Here is a 22,586-nt window from a genome sequence, read left to right as displayed (position 1 = left end):
CATCAACCGTTGGTACCTGGACAGCACACTATGCAGGAACAAAGTTCACCTAGTCTCTTCCAAACGCTGGTAAAACGGATTATATTTCTATGTAAATTATACTCATTATTTCTAGATTTGCTTCTCTACAAATAAATTAGCATATGCAGATATGACAAACTATGTCTTCTTTTTTCCTTTTTCCTTTTTGTGTGTGAGTGTGTGATGCATTGCCTTTTTTTAAAGTGATGAATCAGTAGCCACTCTAGAGGCAAAGGGACATGGGCTTTCCCTCCGTGGTCCTTTAAAGTGGCTTACAACTCCAGGATCTGGGAGAAATTGGGGTCTGAATTAATTAACCATCCAACATCCCCCTTCCTTTTAGGCTTCAGGCTGACAAGATGGAAGCTGTTAGCATGTGCTGCCTATTAGTCTATCTTGCAACATCAAGACCCACACTTGTGCATTATTTCATGTTTCCAGTATTCTGTGCCCAAACAATCTACTCTGCTTTTGAAAATAGAATAGAAATAGAAGATGTCACACATACACCCAAATTAAAACAATAAGAAATGTAAACATATATATATTAAAATACCATAAAACTGCAGAATAAAACGAGCAGTAAAAAAAGTAAAAGAAAAATCCAGCAGCTATAAAACACAAAGTTAACTTCTCAAAATCTCAGAAGGTAGATTAAATAACTATACATTCTGAATAACCACAGAACTTATGGAGGAATTGGGAAGAATGGGATTAAATAACTATACATTCTGAATAACCACAGAACTTATGGAGGAATTGAGAAGAATGGGTCATACTACTGTTGGAAGGAATTGCCTTCATATCTGCCAAGAGACATATTAACCTATGAATTTCCATAGCATCAGCTTTGACCTTACTGCGGCAGTTTTAGATAACAGAAAGTTCTAAATTTGTTCTAAAAATAATCAGTATTTCTCTTTAATATACGATAAGTTAAATATATTAAAAAGCAGAGACATCACCTTGCCAACAAAGGTCCGTATAGTAAAAGCCATGGTTTTCCCAGTAGTGATGTATGGAAGTGAGAGCTGGACCATAAAGAAGGCTGATCGCCGAAGAATTGATGCTTTTGAATTATGGTGCTGGAGGAGACTCTTGAGAGTCCCATGGACTGCAAGAAGATCAAACGTATCCATTCTTAAGGAAATCAGCCCTGAGTGCTCACTGGAAGGACAGATTGTGAAGCTGAGGCTCCAATACTTTGGCCACCTCATGAGAAGAGAAGACTCCCTGGAAAAGACCCTGATGCTGGGAAAGATTGAGGGCACAAGAAGAAGGGGACGACAGAGGATGAGATGGTTAGACAGTGTTCTGAAAGCTACAAACATGAGTCTGACCAAACTGCGCGAGGCAGACAGAAGTGCCTGGCGTGCTCTGGTCCATGGGGTCACGAAGAGTCGGACACGACTAAACAACAACAAAGTTAAATATAATGTATAATTCTCATTTACAGAGAATTATTTCTTATGTAATATTTGACCAACTGCATATGAGCCTTGTAAGTTTCATTCAAGCTGGATCTGCAAAGTTCTTAGAGTTAAAAGAAACTGGGAACTATTTATCCTCATTCAGATAATAAATGAGATGTGAAATTAGCTTCATGGTAAATGAGTTCCCTGGAGGATGGTACAGTATATATAATGGAATCTGAGGTTTGCACATACATAGCTGGCAGATGCTTTTTAAAATAGCTTGAATTTTGGAACTGAATTCTTACAAATCTTTCTTCACTACAAAAAAAGAAAAGTAGATAAGAAACTGACCCTATTTGCACCTTTACAGTGGTAACTATGGCAGAACATTTAATTTTTCTTTGGAGTTTTGTGAAAAACCTCTTTGCTATGTATCATGAAGAGCAGAAATCAGGATTGCTTAGGCCAACTTGTAAGAATTATCTTGGATATAGCTAAGGGTCAGTTGTGTTGTGCTATATTTTTACGTACTTGATTACAGGTGTGGTGGGTCTTTGCCCCTCCCTAAGCCTCAGGGGTGGGTGTGGGTGTGATTGGGGTCACAGCTGGGAAGGAAAAGGTTAATCATCCCATTGCCTCGTCCTGCAGTCCCAGTTAAAATCGGCCAACTCAGCACCGGTAAGTAAATATGGAAAAGAAAAACACATAGTAATTTGCTATGCACTTAAAGTAACTTCTTGTTTGGACCTAAGAGCTCCCAGTTTGGAAACAGCAGAAACTGTACTATCAGGATTTTCTCAGTTAATGTTCTCAATTAATGACAATTAGTTTGAAGTCTGTGAATGCAGTTGAGTATAAGGGTGGAAGATGGGCAGGAGAAGATGGCAACTGTGTCAGATGATGGCAGGTCCAGAATGTACAGTAAGTAGTTCTAATTTTAAAAATAAAAGGTAAAGGTAAAGGTACCCCTGCCTGTACGGGCCAGTCGTGACCAACTCTAGGGTTGCGCGCTCATCTCGCTCAAGAGGCTGGGAGCCGGCGCCGTCCGAAGACACTTCCGGGTCACGTGGCCAGCGTGACGAAGCTGCAACTGGCGAGCCAGCAGCAGTGCCGCACACAGAAACGCCGTTTACCTTCCTGCTATAAAGCGGTACCTATTTATCTACTTGCACTTAAGGGTGCTTTCGAACTGCTAGGTGGGCAGGAGATGGGACCGAACGACGGGAGCTCACCCACCGACCTTACGATCAGCAAGTCCTAGGCACTGAGGTTTTACCCACAGCGCCACCCGTGTCCCATAATTTTAAAAATAACATCCAGACAAAACAGTTACTATTGGTTGGTGGTACTGATGGGTCTGGAAGAAGTCTTCAACCTGTTCTAAAAGTTTTTTTTGTTTGGGGGTAGGTACTCTTGATTTTGCCTCAGTTACAAATGTGCAGGTGACAGTGGTAGTCAAGTGTCTTTTGCCACCTCTATTTGCTTTGCCAAGTGTACCCTTTCCTGAATGAAGACCTAGCTCCAACAATTCATGCTACTGTATCCTCCTCTATTTAATAAGTGACACAGATCTGTGTACACAGTACTGAACTTAAAACACAGCTGGGACAGACACAGGATAGATATGGATTGTGTACACACCATGTGTACTCTGCCTCCAAGACCAGCCTGAAAGGATGTGTTATACTTTATAATCAATATCCCATTACCCAAAGCAAGGCTATTATTTATCCGTAACATATTAAATAAAGGAAAACCCCAAATTGAATATTCAGACTAATTTTGGAAATAATGTGGCATTGTACACAAATAATTTTGACTATATGTTTATTGTAATGCAGTCTTGGTATTTTTCTTCCTTTGACAGTCTCTTAGGATGAATTCCTTTCACGTTATTATTCTCCCACATCCACACTTCTATTGGCAAATTTACTTTATCTGCACTGAATTGTAGCTAACTGGAGTTTGTCTGCCTATCAAAGGGAAACTCCTGGCATGTAAAAACAGACACTCATCTTTTTTGTATCTTGCAAGAATCCTTCCTATTTGTTATTCATTGCTAGTTTTCCGAAAGTGAAAGTATTTACAAGAACTAATTAGCTGTAGGAGAAAGGATGTAGCAATACATAATGTCTAAAAATACATTCCCACATTTGACCTGAATATGTTTACCACATCCCCAGCCTTCATTCCCTCACCTAAATGCCAATGATACAGAACTGAAAAGAACATCATCTTATGTAAATGTCTGATGAGGAACATTTGTTTTTGAAAATATCAGTTGCATTACAATTTAAGTTGCACTTTTCCAGCTTATTTTTTTCCTGTCACTCTTTAGTTTTGAAAAATATGGATGTATTGTCTAAATTATCACCTGTAGCTTATGGCGCATGGAAATCTAATATTGAAACTAAGATGTATCTTTCTGTTTATCCATACTGTGGGATTCATGTGTCTGCTTTTTATGATTGACGAGAGCATTATTGTAGGGCATGTGCATGCAAGGGTTTTATAGGCGTTCAATCATTTCCCCAAACCACATGACATCTGAATGTGCAGTTTTGATCTACTGCCTGTACTGCATAGCTGATGTTGGAAATTATGCTATCTACATGGATGGTACTACCCAGACTGGGAAAGGCTAATCTGTCCTTTTCCAAAACAGGAAATTTATAAAATTTAAAGAGATGGGGGATCCAGTCCTGATTTTAATGTCATCTCATCCAGTTAGGCCTTGATAATGAAACTTGTTAGGGTGTGTAGGAAGGAAGAAACTGGTAGCTCCCCCTCCTGTTCTTATGTAAAGCAAGAAAGGAGCACACAGGCACATATGTTGGGAATGTGTCCTCATGTTCCTTATTTGACCATGTTCTCACTATTCTACCCTGGTTAGTTCTCTCCAGGTTGAAGGGCCCTTGGCAGAAATCCTTCATTTTACTGTTTCCAATAATAGATTTCGGAATCAGAGCAGATAATCAGGCTCTCCATCTTTTGTGCTGATAAGGAATGCCCTAACAGTGTCCAAGACTAAGACTAAGACAGAATATGAGCTCTCCAATCTAAAATACTGTGGACAATATCTAAAAGATCTCACAAGAAAAAAGTGTCCCTCTGTCTTTGTTTGTATTCCTTCCCAGTGCCTGACATCTTATATGGCATGCCACTTTCAAAGCTTCTCCAGACTTCAGGGGCAGCTTAATTGGGGAGCTACCTGGGTGTCTCTCTGTCAAGGCAAGTCCTTTAAACTCTGGACATAATGAAATATAACTGGGGGTATTTAACTAAATAAAAGCACTGGCAGAAGGATTACTGCCAGTGCAACGGGGCTTTATGTCTTCTCCCCCCACATGCCCCACACTGTCCTCAAATATTCTCCATAGGGGTAGGGGAAACCCCAGAACAGATTTATGGGGTGCATGGGGTAAGGAGATGAAGAGAATGTTACATTGCACAAGTAGAAATCTTGTGCTGACCAAACCAGCAACTTAGTGTTATGTTGAGTCCAACACATTGTATTTGAACTGGAGTTTAAATTTAGGTTGCACCACTTTATTTAGCATAAGATAAAAACCATAATACCATGGATATTGATTATAGTCAGATATCTCTTAGAGCTTCTTCAGTCGTTTGGGAGCTCCTTCATATTTTCAGCATGATGTGAAGTTCTTGTGATTTGTTCCTGCCCAGGTAGTTGAGTCATATACATGTGCTTCCAGGATAAGGCCTCACATATGGCTGGGGTGCCATATAAAGGGAACCTCCATATAGAAAGTCTGTTCTCTAATACCATTTCTTGAAATGCTATTTCTTTACTGTTCGTCGAATAATATAATAGCATCTTCATTTTGGTTCATTTTAATGGTATTCCCCTAATATTATGCTTCAGACACATGATGACTGAAATCATTAACGATGATTAATTATGTAATGATTACTACTGAATGTGCTAACAATGATGAGGCTCTAACTATAGAATCTTGCCATAATTCTATATTACAGTGATATTTTAATGGGCTTACACATGGCTGTGTAGCCAACCACACTAATGCTTTAAGTGTTCCTTGTGATTAAAAGGAGCACCAGGGAGAGTTAATCATGATTAGTTTCTCTCATAAATACAGTTTATCCTCAAGAAAGGCTATAAGCGCTTCATAAAAAGTCAAAATCGTACTCTTTTGAGGGGAGGGTATAAATGGCTATTAAACATGTAATTAGAAGTGGAAATCCTCTCAGTGGTGGTGACAGATGGCTTTTTAATTATTGCTTTTTCTTAGATCTTGGTGGAAGGTACTGTGGGGGATGGCTTCACTGGAGACATTGGAATTGATGACCTATCTTTTATGAACTGCACACTTTACAATGGTAAGGAGGAATCTAGACTTAAAACTTTTAGTGTGGCCAAATAGTGACTTATAGTTCGCATGCAAATGAAGTTCCCAATCCCAGAAATGCAGAATGCAGGAAAATGAATAGCCATTTTAGAAGAAATCATAGAATCGTTGAGTTAGAGAGAGCTTTATTGACCACCTAGTCCAATCCCCTGCTCAGGGCAAGAATTCCAGAGCTCTATATGAGGGAGAGCCCACCGCCCTTCCAGGTAATTGGTTCCACTGTTGAATGGCTCTTAGAGTCAAGGAGTATCACTTACTGTTCAACAAAAAACAACAACACCTATCCTCCTATAACTTAAGTGCATTAGATCTTGCAAAGAGCAAACACCTATACCTGCCCAGCTATTTGAATGTCACCCGCTCAGTTGCGAAACTCATAAGAGATAACTGTAACCATTTGCTTCTTAAGGGAATTTGCCAGTTGATTCAACAACTCCATCAGGGACATCCATTCCCGTGACACTTCCTATGAACAACTGTACAGAAAAAGAATTCATCTGCAGAGCCACTGGCCAATGCATCAATATCACCCAGAAGTGTGATTTCCGTCCTGATTGTTCTGACAGTTCTGATGAGTCATCTTGTGGTGAGCATAAGAACTATTAATGAATACTGCTGCATTAAGTTGACCTGATTCTTTCATGGTGCTATTCCATGTTCATATTAGACTGCTATTCTATGTGCATATCTCAATTTTTTTTTTGTATCTTCCCCATTCTCAAAGTAATTCAGTTTAGGTTTTTCACTCAAAGAAACTGTTGTGTGCTCTTTCGTTTGATGCTGGGATTTGAAATGGCAGTAATTTAGAAGAAATGCCTCCAGCATGCATTGTTCTGCCCATTTCTCATTTTTAAAGTTACATATAATTGTTTGGTTTACTAAACTGACCAATGACTGCAGAGCACCTTTGCACTCATCTGCATGCAAAAGGCTATGGAAATTTGAAGCAATGAGTTGAAAATATGTGCCATTAAGTTATCTAGCTTGGTTTCTTATGCAAAATAAGCCTACAAGAGTACTGTATAATCATTGTTGATTTCATAGTACTTGATAGAGCCAATTTAATAGCCCATAACCAAAAAGCTCAACCTAAAAAATTTGCTCTGCATAACACATGGTAGGTCTTAATGGTTCCATAACAGTTAATGAATTTAATATATATATTCTGTTTCATTCTTGTTAAATAAATATTCTGGAGACAGTGGCTTTCAAAACTTGACAGGGATGCCACAGACTTCAAAATAGCTTTGTGGTTTTATTGAATAAATGAATTCTATATTTATAAAAGGCAAAAGCCTTCACATCACTTGTCATACCTAGGAACATAACAGGCTGTCATGTCACCAGTACAATTGACAGCCTAAATTTAGGAACAATTATTATAAGAACAAAACCCCTTCACTTATGACTACTGTTCAGAAGGATAACAATATTTTGTTTAATACTACAAAAGCTAACTTTTTGAAATGAGGGGAGGGGTTGCTTTTAAGCAGAGCTATAAAAGAAACAGTCAGGAAAATAGTATGTTAAATCTGCTCTCTTGTAAGAGACACAAATACAAAATCATGCTTTAACAATTGTGCTGATCATATTTAGAGCAGTAGCCAGCCAGAACCATTTTGTTGGTTGGTTGGTATTGGAAATTTTAATGCCCCACCCTTCAGTTTAGAACACAACTTTCAATACAGTATATCATAAAAAGGCTAAAAACCATCATGGGGGAAGAACATTTTGGGCAGGCTCTTATTGCTTGCAATAACAAAGTTTCCATTGCTCTGACACAGAGTACCAGTGAGAGTGTTCACACAGCAACTACTAGTGCCTTGTAAAGAAACTAGCCAAACTGTCCATGGAAATGAAATGACACTTCATGTCTATATTGTTCAATATAATTCCAATGTTCTTTTCTTTCTTGTTTCAATAGCCTCAGATGCTTGTGACTTTGACAGTGGACACTTCTGTGAATGGTATCGGCCTGCTGCTCAAGTGGTAAAAACAGCTTCAACCCATACTGTTAATATATTCCAGTGGGGCCTTGGAAAAGGAGCCGAAATCCACCCAGGTGGAGAGGGCCATAGACCGTTGACTGATCATACTACGTGAGTGCAATGGTCAAACTACTCAGAATTATATGTATTTCTTTCGAGCTGTGTGGATTTAGCCAGCTGTGATAGATTTTAACAGTGAGTGTGCTGCTGCTGCTGCTTTGGTCTGCTTAACAAAGTTCTGAACAATTGGAAACAGAAAACACAATTTACTTAACATACCCAGAAATGCTGGAGATTGAACCTGGACCTTCTGCATACAAAGTATGTCTTCTACCACTTAGTTACAGCTCTTCCGCTATCTTTACACTGGATTTCTTAGACTGCTAGTGTGTGTGTGTGTTTGTGTTTAGATTATATAAATTATATCTAGAGCCTCCAAAGTCTGGTACATATGTGCATTGTAACAATGGAACATTGTGTTTTGAGTCAGACTGTTGGTGCACATTGAATAGCAGTGGCTCTCCAGAGTTCAGACAGAAGGCTTCTCCAGCCCTACCTAGATATGCCAGGGATTGAATTTGGGACCATTTGCATGCAGAGCAAATGCTCTACTATGGATCTGTAGCCCTAATCAAGCTTTTGGGATTGAGCTGAAGGATTGTCCGCACTGTGCCCTGTCCTCTGCTCTCAGGCACAAATTCCTCCCAATCTAATTTGTGAGTTCCCCACCTGTTCTACCTGAGTTTGTGATTATATCTGGCAGTCATAATCCAAGAACACTCACTTTGAGGCCCTGGGTTCAATATCAGTTATATGTACAGTGGCATCTTGGGTTAAGAACTTAATTCGTTCTGGAGGTCTGTTCTTAACCTGAAACTGTTCCTAACATGAAGCACCACTTTAGCTAATGGGGCCTCCCGCCGCCGCCACACAATTTCTGTTCTCATTCTGAAGCAAATTTCTTAACCCGAGGTACAATTCCTGGGTTAGCAGAGTCTGTAACCCGAGGTACCACTGTATTGCTTAACTCAGGTTTACTATGGTGGTGGGGATTCATGTGCAAGAAGGGATGCATGCTTAGGTTTTACAACTAAGGAAGGTTTGAGAACAGGCAATGGGAGGAATTCAGCATCATGCTTTTCCAATTATTTCATCAGTGCAAGCTTGGCCAATGGAACAGTCTCCATTTTCCTCCCCCAGCATGGTGTTCTAGTGGTGCTCCAAAAACTCCTGAGCTAATAATGGAGGGTGTAAGGAGCCATGTGGGGGGCGGGGCCCCATTTCACCAGCAGGATGGTGCACTTGATTCCATTACCACACCTACTGACTTGAATCTGACACAATTTGAGGATAAACACTTTGAGCCCAGACTTCGTACAGCACCTACGGCAGGCAATGTCTCACACACCCTCCCAGGTCTTCACATAACAAACAGTGGAATTGCCTTGGACTCAAGGGGGGGGGGGGAGTGGCAATTGATTTCTGGTGGGTTCATTATGCAGACCATCATTTCCTCGTAAAAAGATTATTTGGATTTGCGCATGATATGCTGAACAATAAAAAGATTTAATGTGCGCGTTTTGTTGCATGCTAGCTGTGTTTGCTTGTATATAAATATGAGGTCCTGCAATTGTCTGTAAGCCAAACTGTGGCTCATTGGATCATTTAGGATATATTTGTGTGGATGGCCTATTCACATAAGGCTGTATCAAGTGCATAACTGCTAGTGGAAATGATTCTAAGAATTCTTATATGGCTTATCTTGGAACAGGCATCCTATGGTGCTGTTTCCCTAGTGACTCCCACTGTTTTCTCAGATAGACTCTGTTAAGTTATTGGCTGAATGTCATTGGGGTAATAGCTGCTCTCTGTTGGGTCTGGATCTGATTTGACATGACAGTCAAAAGCAGCAAGCAGTCATATAATCTTATACCCTGACCAAGTGGGAAAAACTGGAACTGTTAAAGCATTTGCCAAGTGAAACCTCAATTTCATATTGTGCCAAACCACAGAAGAGTTGCAAAACTGTAAATAAATCATGCCAACTGTGATTAGATGCTGTGCTGGAATGTCTGCTTCCATCTTTATTACTTGAGAGTGAGATTTTATCCCATTGTTTCCTTTTCCTTTCAAGCTCAGAGGATTTATGATGGAATTTTAATGAGATGTGCTCTGTTTTGGATGAGCCACAGAAGAATTGTGAATTAATTTCAGCTCTTTGTCAGAAGCAGCCAAACTTAAAGCACAACAAAATAACAACAACAAAAAAGAACAGTAGATAATTTTTTTAGCTAGTATTCAGCAATTGTTGTGTTAAATATGGAATTCATCTCTGGTTCCCTTTGGTTTGTGAATTATTAACCATGCTGTTTTTAATCAGGTAGTGGGAAACCTGAGAGCTTTTTGAATTATCAAAGGAAGAGAAGTGAGTTAAAATAAGTAAAATCAAAGGCATTGTGAAAGAAACAGGAATCACATTGATTACCATCCAGTCTTGGCTTATTTATGTGCCTACAATATGTTTAGTTTGGCTGCCATCAGGCTTGTCCCAATATCCTTTGTTGGTAAAAAGTACACTTCTATTAAGTTATTTATTTATATTTACTCACATTTCTAGGTCACTGTAGTCACAAAAGATCTTAGGGGTAGCAAGAAGAACTTAAAAATTTATACCAATACACACCAACAACAACAACCAGTTTAAATTCGTCTAAAACAAATAACATCTATTCAGATGTGACCCACACTCAAAAAGTAGAAACAGTCTCACAGCTGGAGCTTTGTCCTGGGTTGTTGTTTTTTTGGTATGTGTAACTGCAAAATAGTTTCCACTACCTAGGTTTGCTATATTTCAAAGTGAAAAACTCAAAAAAGACAATAAAAGAATATATGGCAGCCCTACCACTACCAAAGAGATACGTTGCATTGATACTTAACAGTGGCTTGCCCTTTGGGGAATGGAAGTTCAATGCAAAGCACATCTCTGGTTATGTGTGCATGTCTTCCACAGCACTCCATATCACTTTTTGGCCATTAACTGCAAAACACTAAGGATTTCTCAGAATGAACTAAATTCCTCTTTGCTCACCTACTGAAAAGTCTGGGTACCTTTTACCTATACTGCATATAGTGTATGATTGCATTCATAGATTAACCTGACTAATTTTCTTCTGACAAGAAATTCATTTTGCAGTTAATTATGTTACTGTGGATTAAATGGTAATTATCTGATTCTCTAAGGGCTCTGATTTCTGTGGAGTTGATTCTGCACTAAGCCAGAAACAAGGGGTTTCTTATGGTGAGGGATATTGGAAAGTTTGCCTTCCTATTTTCATAGTCTTCTGTTTGGACTAGTGGAGACCGACACAGTAGTTGATGTGACTTTCAAGCAATGAGGGCACTGAATCAACACCCCTCTCTCAGTTGAGACAGGGAACTGAAAGAGAAGAACCATTAACCTGCACTAACTCTGTGGATGAAGCTGCATGTGGGAGGGGGGTTTACTGAGGGTGAGTGAAACCCTCTTCAGGCAGCAACACAAAGAAGAGGCAAATAGGCCCCAGCACATCCTTTCTGCATGCTTTTCAAAAAGCCTCTCCCCCCACCCTGCCCTTTTTCAAAAAGTCCTTCCATAAGCAGCCAAAGCAAAGGAGATGGAATGGTCTCAGAACTTCCCCAACCCCAACATCCTCCAAAAACCCAACGGGGTAGTAGCATCTTTCCTTTGGATTTGATTTGTTATATTTCTATGCTGCCTTTCATTCAAATCAGTCCCAAAGCAGCTTACAAACAATACATAACAAGAACATTATAGAACACAATAAAACATCACAAGTACAGCATAAATCATATGAAATAATTAACAAGTCACCAGTGTAAGAATTACAATCTAAAAAACATTGTAAACAAAGCAACAACTAAAAAAATAAGCTAAACACTGCAATTAAGGCAAAAAGCATATTATGTGATTAACAGCATTTATAATCCATAAAACAATATTAACAAAATAGCAACCAAAAAATAAACTAATTGCTGTTAAGATCATACACACCCGCTCCACACACCCATAACTCATAATATCTCACTCTATTCAGCTCACTAAAGTGCATATACACATAATGCCTGTGGCAGCAATGCCGTTCTGGAAGTTCTTTGGGCAGAAAGTAGGGTTGCACAGGTGAAACCAACCACCCTCTGATGGCAAACAGAGTCTCTCTTCCCTCACAGTTCTTCCTCTGGAAACAACTCTCTTATGAAGGCTCCTAGGGCTGGACAGGTGAGATAAGCCATTACTGTACCTGCTGGCCAACCCAGAGTCTCTCCCCCCTCATCTATCTCATCCAGTCTTTCCTATGCTCTCCCATTTTTGTCCCACATCAGCTGCCCAGGCAACGTCTTTGCTTCAGAAAGAAGGGGAGGAGTTAACGTCATAGCCAGTTGGAACTGAACTTCAGCAAGTACTCTGTGTTGCAGAGCCAGAGGCATCAATACCTGTCCCTCTGTTTGTGTCAGTGGACTCTCCTTGCTTAGAAGGTTGCCTGCACAACTTTATTTCTAGAAGGGCTAGAGACTTCATAAAAAAATAAAAAGCTCATAGTTTAGGGCCCCTTGTGGCATAAATCCAGTTCTGACTTCACTCATTGGCTAAAAACACGGAAAGGTAGGAGCAGCCAGGCTGGTTCATTTAACACAAATTGCTTAGCTAGATATCTGCACATTATGCTTCATAACTTTCTTTCTAGAAAGTTTAGAGACTTGGTGTGTTTTTTAATACAAAAAAAGTAAGAAGTCAAAGTCTGGCACCACTGTTCAACGATGATCCTATTGGATCATCCTCTAATGATTTTAATTGAGGAGCAGGAGAAATAAGCGAAAACAACACAACAAACTAGAAATACTGGAATTAGGCAGTTAATTGCAGTCATATCTCAAACAGATTCTCTCAGTTATTTGGTGCCCCTCAACCACAGGGGCCCTAATTTTACACATTCTGTGCACACCTATAAATCTGCTACTGGTGCTTACCTCGCTGAATGCCTTTTGGGGAGGGACAGGGTTGGAAGAAGGCTCATGTCTTTTGCCAGTCTCATGCCAAATGTACAATAACTTGCAGGCTGTTTGACGACGTCTTCATGATGGAAGTTCCCAAAGAAATAAGGCTGATTTGTGGAACACAACAATAAGGGTCTAGAAAAAGAAAATCTGTATAAACTCTTTAAATCGTAGACTGAAAATTATGAATCCAGGCATACTTAAAATTTAAGAGCAACATTATATACCATTGAGAGTGCATTTGTGTTTGCAATTTAGCTTTTCAGTATGGGTGAGTGGGTGGAATGAAAGGATAAATAGTTTTCACTGCAATGTGTTTATGTTGGCTGCTTTGGGGCGGAATGTGCTGACAGTATATATTTTTAGATAGATATCTCATTGAGATAGTGTGAAATTAATGGAAGTGCATTCAAATGACACTTTAAGAAACAGAGATCATCAACAGTGCTGGAGAGTATTCTTTATAATGTAGTACTCGAATCTGTGCAGTGAAAATGGCTCTTATGTAGTGTTCTTTACCCCCCACATAATCATTTTTCAATAGTTAGTGATGTCTCTCTTCATGGGTGTGTATGCATCTCTGTGCTATATAATGGTATGTATACTTCAAGCTCCATTAAATATAGTCACATCAGACTATATTCTATTCAACATGTAATGGAACGTATGACATAAATTTACATTGCCTACTTAGCATTCTTTCAATCAGTGTTATCTTCTGCAAAAAAAAAAAAAGCCTGTTGTTGCATAATGCACAAAAGTGGTGAAAGTGAATGGCTCCATTTCTGCTTCCCTACTCATTTCTGTCTTTCAGTCAAGTCATGTACTTAAAGCTCAACTCTTCAACAGCAGCTGCATTGTGGGAAAGAGCATTCAAATCTCTTCCCAACCATGAAGTTCAATAGTGCCTTTGGGCAGGTCTCACTGGCCAAGGGTGCATGTCACAGTAAGCCAGGGGTCAGCAAACTTTTTCAGCAGGGGGCCGGTCCACTGTCCCTAAGACCTTGGGGGGGGGCTGGACTATATTTTGAAAAAATAATAATGAATGAATTCCTATGCCCCACAAATAACCCAGAAATGTGTTTTAAATAAAAGCACACATTCTACTCATGTAAAAACACCAGGCAGGCCCCACAAATAACCCAGAGATGCATTTTAAACAAAAGGATACATTCTACTCATGTAAAAACACACTGATTCCCAGACTGTTTGTGGGCCCAATTTAGAAGGTGATTGGGCTGGATCCGGCCCCCGGGCCTTAGTTTGCCTACCCATGCAGTAAGTTATAAAATATGGATTATCATCACCAGGAATGAGTAGTGTGCTGGATAGGGATGGATGAATCAGTCAAATCTGGATTTTCTGTTTCATAAATTCAGGTCACCTCATTTCCACATCCGTTTACAAAACTTCTGTGCACAGCACTGAATTGCTTCCACTGCGCCTCTCACTTTTCCAAGCTGGGAGTGACGAAGTGCAAGTCTTGGCTTAACATGGTGTGCACACCCACACTTATGGCTTCTTCCAAACAAACCACAATAATTCTGGCAAGATCAAACCTTTGCTTAGCATAAAGGTTTGTTTGGAAAACAATGCGCTGGCTTGCATGCCATGGTTAACCAGCTTGACGAAGAGAGAAGCAAAATGATGCAGGCGTATGCACTAGACTAGCACATTGCTCTTTATCAATATTCTATTGCTGATGGTTTAGCATGATGTGCAATTGCAGCCACTCCTTGAGTGCAGGGTTATGGCTATTTTGTTTGGTTTACAATTCTTAGAAACAAAATCACTTTTCTATAGAAGGCTCCTCAAAATGGCTTGCAGCAGGGGGGCGGGGGGAGGGAACAAAACAGGGACAATCTTAAAACATTCCCGAAAGCATAAGATTGCAAAGAACAGCAAAAATAATATGGTAACACCAAAAATTCACAGATGTGGATAGAAACCTGAACAGCTTCTTAGAATGCTCATGGGTCTATGGTCAAGCATTGTACACCCTCAGCAGCACGGCAGGAAATCACTGTGCCAGCGACCACACTTCTTACAGCACTGGGACATGGTGTAGGATGTCCAATATTATGCTTGTTGTTTATTTATTTAATAGACTTGTTAGTTGATTGCCACCCAAAAGTTTCCAAGCAACTTACAACACATTTAAAACAAAGACATAAATGCAGTATAAATACATGCATGCATTTATAAATATACGGTATGTGGATATCAGTTCTTGGGTTGGTTCAAATAAGACAAGGTGATTGTTTAAATATCCCATTCCCAGGCTATATAGAGAGCTAGAAGGTATCCCACACTGTAGTAAATAGCATGAAGCAGCTATTGCATTGTACCCAGAGGCTTCTGAATCAGAACACAAGGTTGCCAAAAAAACACTGTATGTAAGATACAGGGAAAACAAATCCAGCACATACCAAACCAAGTCTGTGCTCTCAAATTAGCTGAAGGTAAAAACAAGTAAAAGAACAATGTATTCTTCAACCAGGCCTTGGGCTGATTAACATCCCATACCCTTTTAAATGTGTTGTGGGAATGGGTGATTCTTGGTTTGTTTTTGTTCTTATTTTTGCTATGTAGTTTGTGGTTTTTATATTGTATTTTTATGTTGCGCACCGCCCTGAGATCTATGGATGAAGGGCGATATACAATTTTAATAAATAAAATTACTCTTCTGCTATTAGAATAAGTTCACTGGCTGGCTAGTGACCACCGTGGAAAACAGGATGCTAGAAACTCTGAACCTGGGAGATTAAAAAATGGGAAGCTTGGGAGGAGAAGCAGAAGAATGGAATGGGAAAACAGCATGTCTGACTTTAAAAGTAGCATGGCACACTGGAATTTTGTTGCATGCCCCAGTGGCTATATTTAATCATCAAAAAAACAAGACAAGGTTTCAGCTTAGACACCCATGCTAGCCCTGGCCTTCACATAGGACCAGATACAAGTTGACATTTGGATAACAACCCAGATACTTTTGTAATTGCACAGGACCCTTTTCTTCTTTTGTAGTTGACTTTGGAGAAGATCAGTCTACATCCCAATCCCCAAGAAGGGCAGTGCCAAAGAATGCTCTAACTACTGCACAATTGCACTCATTTCACACGCTAGCAAGGTTATGCTTAAAATTCTACAAGGCAGGCTTAAGCAGTATGTGGACCGAGAACTCCCAGAAGTGCAAGCTGGATTTCGAAGGGGCAGAGGAACCAGAGACCAAATTGCAAACATGTGCTGGATTATGGAGAAAGCTAGAGAGTTCCAGAAAGACATCTACTTCTGCTTCATTGACTATGCAAAAGCCTTTGACTGTGTCGACCACAGCAAACTATGGCAAGTTCTTAAAGAAATGGGAGTGCCTGATCACCTCATCTGTCTCCTGAGAAATCTCTATGTGGGACAAGAAGCTACAGTTAGAACTGGATATGGAACAACTGATTGGTTCAAAATTGGGAAAGGAGTACGGCAAGGCTGTATATTGTCTCCCTGCTTATTTAACTTATATGCAGAATTCATCATGCGAAAGACTGGGCTGGATGAATCCCAAGCCGGAATTAAGATCGCTGGAAGAAATATCAACAACCTCAGATATGCAGATGATACTACCTTGATGGCAGAAAGTGAAGAGGAATTAAAGAACCTTTTAATGAGGGTGAAAGAGGAGAGCGCAAAATATGGTCTGAAACTCAACATCAAAAAAACGAAGATCATGGCCACTGGGCCCATCACCTTCTGGCAAATAGAAGGGGAAGAAATGGAGGCAGTGAGAGATTTTACTTTCTTGGGCTCCATGATCACTGCAGATGGTGACAGCAGTCACGAAATTAAAAGACGCCTGCTCCTTGGGAGAAAGGCGATGCCAAACCTAGACAGCATCTTAAAAAGCAGAGACATCACCTTGCCAACAAAGGTCCGTATAGTTAAAGCCATGGTTTTCCCAGTAGTGATGTATGGAAGTGAGAGCTGGACCATAAAGAAGGCTGATCGCCGAAGAATTGATGCTTTTGAATTATGGTGCTGGAGGAGACTTGAGAGTCCCATGGACTGCAAGAAGATCAAACGCATCCATTCTGAAGGAAATCAGCCCTGAGTGGTCACTGGAAGGACAGATCATGAAGCTGAGGCTCCAATACTTTGGCCACCTCATGAGAAGAGAAGACTCCCTGGAAAAGACCCTGATGTTGGGAAACATTGAGGGCACAATGAGAAGGGGATGACAGAGAACGAGATGGTTGGACAGTGTTCTCGGAGCCACAAACATGAGTCTGACCAAACTGCGGGAGGCAGTGGAAGACAGGAGTGCCTGGCGTGCTTTGGTCCATGGGGTTACAAAGAGTCGGACACGACTAAACAACTAAACAACAACAGCTTGCACATGTGAAATCACTCCTCCTTGCCCTTGCCAATGATGTTCTTAAAGGTGTACAACTGCATTTCAACAACATTCATGTGCTATCTGGAGAGAGAATTCCATTTTTTCTCCAAGCCCAGAAATGATGTGGCTATGGTGCACAATGAAATCTGCTTTCCTAATAATTTTGAGAGAAGCCACGTGGTGACTGTGCTCAGCAAATGAGAAGGGAAAGCGTGTTTATTGTGCAATAAACTGGTAATGTGGAAAATCCTCCAGGCACTTCAATGAAACCATTGCCGCAAAGTATGCTTCAGAGTTGGGTTTTATATGTATAGCCTGTAACAGAATAACTTGCCTTTTAAAAACAATTCACACTTGACGGATTATATTGGTTTTTCTGAATATTTGAACTGTAATAGGAATCTACATCTGCATTTACTTACTTCTCAACTGCTGCACATGGAAGTACTGAACAGAATTGGTAAACTGTGCTGAGAGCTGAACTTTCATAGAAATTATAACCTTCCGAAATGGCTTTTACCTTTTTTAAAACTGTTTTTTAATAGTCTGGTTGAAAAATACTGAATTGCATGAGAAAGCAAATATACTTATAATATAGACTTTGAAAACTTTAGATGTTCAGAATGTTGAGCTCCCTTCTTTGCCCAAGTAAGGAAAGAATTATGGGGATAAACAGTGAATCAAATGGTTGCAACAAAGCAAGGTCAAAATTGTACAGTTTATAGCATTCTTTCATAGGATCATTGAAGCGCATTAAAAAACTCTATGAGAGAACTCAGGAGACAGGGTAAAGAAATCTCACAGTATTGTATCTCTGCGTCTTCTCTCGTAAGCATTACTGTCATGAGAAAAGAGAGAATGTGCTTAACGCCCACTTAGCAATTCAGGAGGAATTTTCCCAAGGGCAAAACAGCAGCAAGCATCATTTAAAAATAAAATAAAGGCAACAACAGAAGACACAGATGGGTAAAATGTATCTTTTTTTCCTCTACTGGTGAGCATGCAAACCTAAATTTTGTACCCTCATAACCTGCAAATATATTTGAAGTTAAACATTATTGATTGGTACTTGGAAATATTTACATACAGATCTATTTATTTATTTAACACACATATATGCCATTCTTCAGTTAAATGAATTTCTTAGGGTAGCAATAATAGCAGGTTAACACTGACAATAGGTAAATAGCCTTGTATTAACACAGCAACAAAGTAACAGTGCAGCACATAAAAACACAATATAAACAGGGGGGAAACCAGTAAGATATTAGCAGATTAAAATCAGGGGTTATACTAGAAGTTTTGTCAAATGAAACTGTTTCTGCCTGGCATCATTCCCCCTCAGCCCCATAAATCAAATTTGGCACTAAACCAAATGGGAAGGGCATTCCAAATTGGAAGCTATAATTGAGAAGGTCATTTCTCTGGTTACCACCTGTTTAGGAAGACGGAACTGAGAGAAAAGTCTATGATGACCATAGCATTTGGACAGGACCGTGTGCAATACATTCATGCACATGCATGTATTATGCACATAGCCACATAAACTAGAGAAATATGCTCACTAGATTGGATAAAAAGATTCTTGGTGTACTGATAAGCTGACCAATAAGCAGACCAATGGAAATAATTGTTGGGGGATCCCTTTACCATTAAGGCTGACTTAAGAGTTGCCTTCATTTCATTTTAGATTATTACTTTGTGAAATTTCACCCAAAATTGGTACCCACGTTATAAGTGGCAAAAAAATGAGGGGGACATTTAATTATTTTTCAGAAGGAATTTTTTGAGCTGTGTTGAGTGTGGGTTTGTGCATGCTTACCATTGGTAACTGAGCAGCAGATTCTTTAAAAGCATTTCCCACTCTTCCAGTGTAACACCAGAGCCCCTTATGGTGGTCAATAGCTACCTGCTAGAATTACTATCCCACAATTCCCCCGGAACAATGTTACATCAAGATGTAACATCAAGGGGCTTTTTTTGTGGGGGGGGGGGTATGGTGATCCCTGTCCAACTGCTAATAGTAAATATTATCACCACCACCACCATCATCATCACTCTTTTGTTGGCATCCCTTTTGGTATCCCTAGCAAACTTAGCTGAAAGTTTGAAATGCTGAACTCTGGGCACACCCATACCCTATCTAGGCATGGCCAAACTTGGCCCTCCAGATGTTTTGGGACTACAGTTCCCACCACCCCTGACCACTGGTCCCGTTAGCTAGGGATGATGGGAGTTGTAGTCCCAAAACACCTGGAGGGCCAAGTTTGGCCGTGCCTGCCTATACATTTGGACCACTGTGTTTGTTTATTTTAATCGTTGGATCCCACTCTTCCTGCCTAAGGAGATTAGAGTGGCATACACTAAAAACAGTAAAGTTATATAAATAAGCAACAACAGCACAGAACCACACTTCAGGCAAAATTTATAGGACTCAAAAGCCTGATTAAAAATAACCATCTTATGGAGTGAAAAATATGGAATTCATTTGATTTGTGAATTTCTCTCTTTACAGGGCAACTAAGGAAGGCTGGTATCTCTATGCAGACAGTTCCAATGGAGAATTTGGACATACTGCTGACATTACCACTCCAGTAATTTCTCAGACTGGACCGAAGTGCAAGCTGGTGTTTTGGAATTACATGAATGGGGCAACAGTGGGTTCACTGAAGGTACTAAAATGACAGTTTATAGACTAAAAAAAGAAAGAAGAAGAATATTCACAACCTGCATGATGATTATGATGATTACATTTATATCCCACCTTCCCTTCAGGGAGCTCAAGATAGCATACATAGCTCTGAGATTACATCCACAAGCTCCTTTAGTACCCTCGGGTGCAGCTCCTCAGGCTCTGGAGAGCTGAATTCATTTAAAGTAGCTAGGTGTTTCCTTACCCCCTTTTCTTCCTATCTTGGGCTTCAGCTCCCTTCTTTTATCATTTATTCTGTTATCACCCCCTGAACTGTCTCTATGGCAGCTAGTCATTGTTTAAGAACTGAGTTTGTCCCCCCCCCCCCTTTTGCTTCCCTGTCCCTTTCCCCTGTTGTGTCACTGATGGTGGGGGGGGGGGGGAGGATTGTAAGCCTGCAAGAGGGACTGTTTCAATTGATCATACATAAGCTGCTCTGGGAGCCTTTTTTGGCTGAAGAGTGGGGTACAAATGTTCTAATTAAATAAAAGAAATAATGTTGATATGTGAGACTTCTCTGTCAATAAAAACTGTTCCATTTAAAGGGAATGGCTATTTCATTTTGCCATGTTATGTGCAACTGGGAGATGATTTTTCTTCTATTAAAATGAAAAGCCTCTCTAGATAGTCCTGGAGCTAAAACTGCAGATCATTATACCTGGTGATAAATCCTGGAGAGGAAAAGCGTTTTGGGGAGCTGATGATGTACAGTTCTGTCATTGCTGTCTAGAATCACAATTTGACATACATCACCATACTTCCATCTCCTGATGTTGTCAGTTTGACTCAGTTAAGACACTTTAGCTTCAGTGAAGCATGTTTAGGGCAGTTGACTCCTGGGAGCAACCCGTCACAATTCAATGAATATTTACTGAGGCAGGAAGTGAGGAGGACACCTCATGCACCTTCGGAAGTTCAAACTAAACAAGAGCTCTGGAACTTGATTGCAAAAGTTTTTTTATGCAAACAACTGGATGTTTAATGTACTGCGAAACTAAAATGAGTTTTGAAACTGAATACAATCATGGGGTAATAGCAATTTTAACTGTTCTTGGTATTAGGATTGCTTTTCTTATTTCTTTGGCATACCAAAGGCAAGTGTCACCACTTGCTATTCAAACCAGTTGAAGTGGAAATGATCAAGCCTTGTTTACACAATCAAAATTTAAAAGTTGTTATTCTGGGGCTCTTATCCTCTCCCTTATGTGTTAATCTCCAGCCTTTTTCAGGCATTATTCCCTCCTTGCCCTTCCTTGCCCCGCTAATAACATTGTGCAAGGGCAAGCATGGGGATGTTCTCTAGTGCCCCATGTCATGCCCCCACAGGAGGAGTGCTCAGTTGCAGAAAAGGACCCATCGCCAAATTTCTTGCTGTTGTGAATACAGTGGTACCTCGCAAGACGAATGCCTTGTAAGACGAAAAACTCCCAAAGCGCAAGAGTTTTTCGTTTTTTGAGTTGCTTCGCAAGACGGATTTCCCTATGGGCTTGCTTCGCAAGACGGAAACATCTTGCAAGTTTGTTTCCTTTGTCTTGCAAGTTTGTTTCCTTTTTCTTAAAACCGTGCATTCACTTCGAGGAGCAACTCATAGCACGCGGTGTGGTAGCCTTTTTTGAGGTTTTTGAAGACTTTGGTGATTTTTGAAGCTTTTCCAAAGTCCGTGCTTCGCAAGATGAAAAAATCGCAAGACGAAAAAACTCGCGGAACGAATTAATTTCATCTTGCGAGGCACCACTGTACTGGATACACATGTGAAAGACCAATTCTGACCAGGAGTTCAGTGATTGGGTCAGAAACATTGGCTTTGATCATGTGGTTCTGGTATTATTCAGACACATTCTGCAGATCTTACTAGAAGGAAGCCATTCCCTGCTAGCACTACATGTGACAGCAGGTTAATGCTTTGAATGTGTAAATAAATCAAAGGCTGGTGTGAGTTAAGAGGCTGCTATCCCAGATTCTGTTAAAGAAAAAAAAGCCATTCACCATAAACATACTGCATGTTCAGAGATTTGTAGGATAGTTATTATAACTATTTCTACATGTAAAAATGAAACATGGAGCTAAACTGAAGCTGTTAAATACTGTTTGTCTTACGATTTGCAAAACACAAGTTGCTCATTTCACTGTAGATGTTGTTCGATTTTTAGGTGCTCAGAAAAGAGGGAAACATGTCTTTTGAACTTTGGTCACAGAGTGGCCCCCAGGGTCCTCAGTGGAACAGAGCTGAAGTGCATTTAGGTGTTCAATCTTATTTTCAGGTATGTGCAATTTTGTTTGCCTTCTTCCCTTACTATTTCAAGCTATTTAATGTTTCTGTTGTTCTGCGCTCGTAATGTCAGCCTTAAGACATCATTGCATTATGAAGCAATCAAAATCAAAATGATGCCTCTGCTGTAGAATGAAGTTCATTCATTAATGGCACATAGAAGCAGAAATTGGAGGCAGGATGTTTCTTAGAGAATCTGTTACTTGAACTGACTGCTTTATTGTTGCTTTATGGCCGAGATAAGGAACCAGTGACCCTCCAGATGTTGTTGGATACAATCAACCCCAGGCAGCATGACCAGTGGTCATGGACGATGGACATTGTAGTTCTACAATATATTCAGGGTCACATATTCCCAATCCCTGCTTTATGAT

The 22,586-nt window shown here is 40.0% G+C and overlaps 1 protein-coding gene across 2 annotated transcripts in view; it reads left to right on the top strand.

The window, feature by feature from the left end:
• The window catches only part of MALRD1 (MAM and LDL receptor class A domain containing 1), a 234,181-nt gene that overhangs the window by 59,993 nt on the left and 151,602 nt on the right, over window positions 1-22,586 (top strand). For both annotated transcript variants that reach the window (XM_079948258.1, XM_079948259.1), the window contains 5 exons: window positions 5,711-5,798; window positions 6,237-6,413; window positions 7,752-7,926; window positions 19,767-19,923; window positions 22,094-22,204. In XM_079948258.1, the coding sequence (XP_079804384.1) occupies window positions 5,711-5,798; window positions 6,237-6,413; window positions 7,752-7,926; window positions 19,767-19,923; window positions 22,094-22,204 (708 nt within the window). The remainder of the gene's footprint in view (window positions 1-5,710; window positions 5,799-6,236; window positions 6,414-7,751; window positions 7,927-19,766; window positions 19,924-22,093; window positions 22,205-22,586) is intronic.

Source organism: Podarcis cretensis (assembly GCF_951804945.1).
Source record: "Podarcis cretensis genome assembly, chromosome: 12".
Taxonomy (NCBI): Eukaryota; Metazoa; Chordata; class Lepidosauria; order Squamata; family Lacertidae; genus Podarcis; species Podarcis cretensis.
This window is presented reverse-complemented; position numbering and strand designations above follow the sequence as displayed.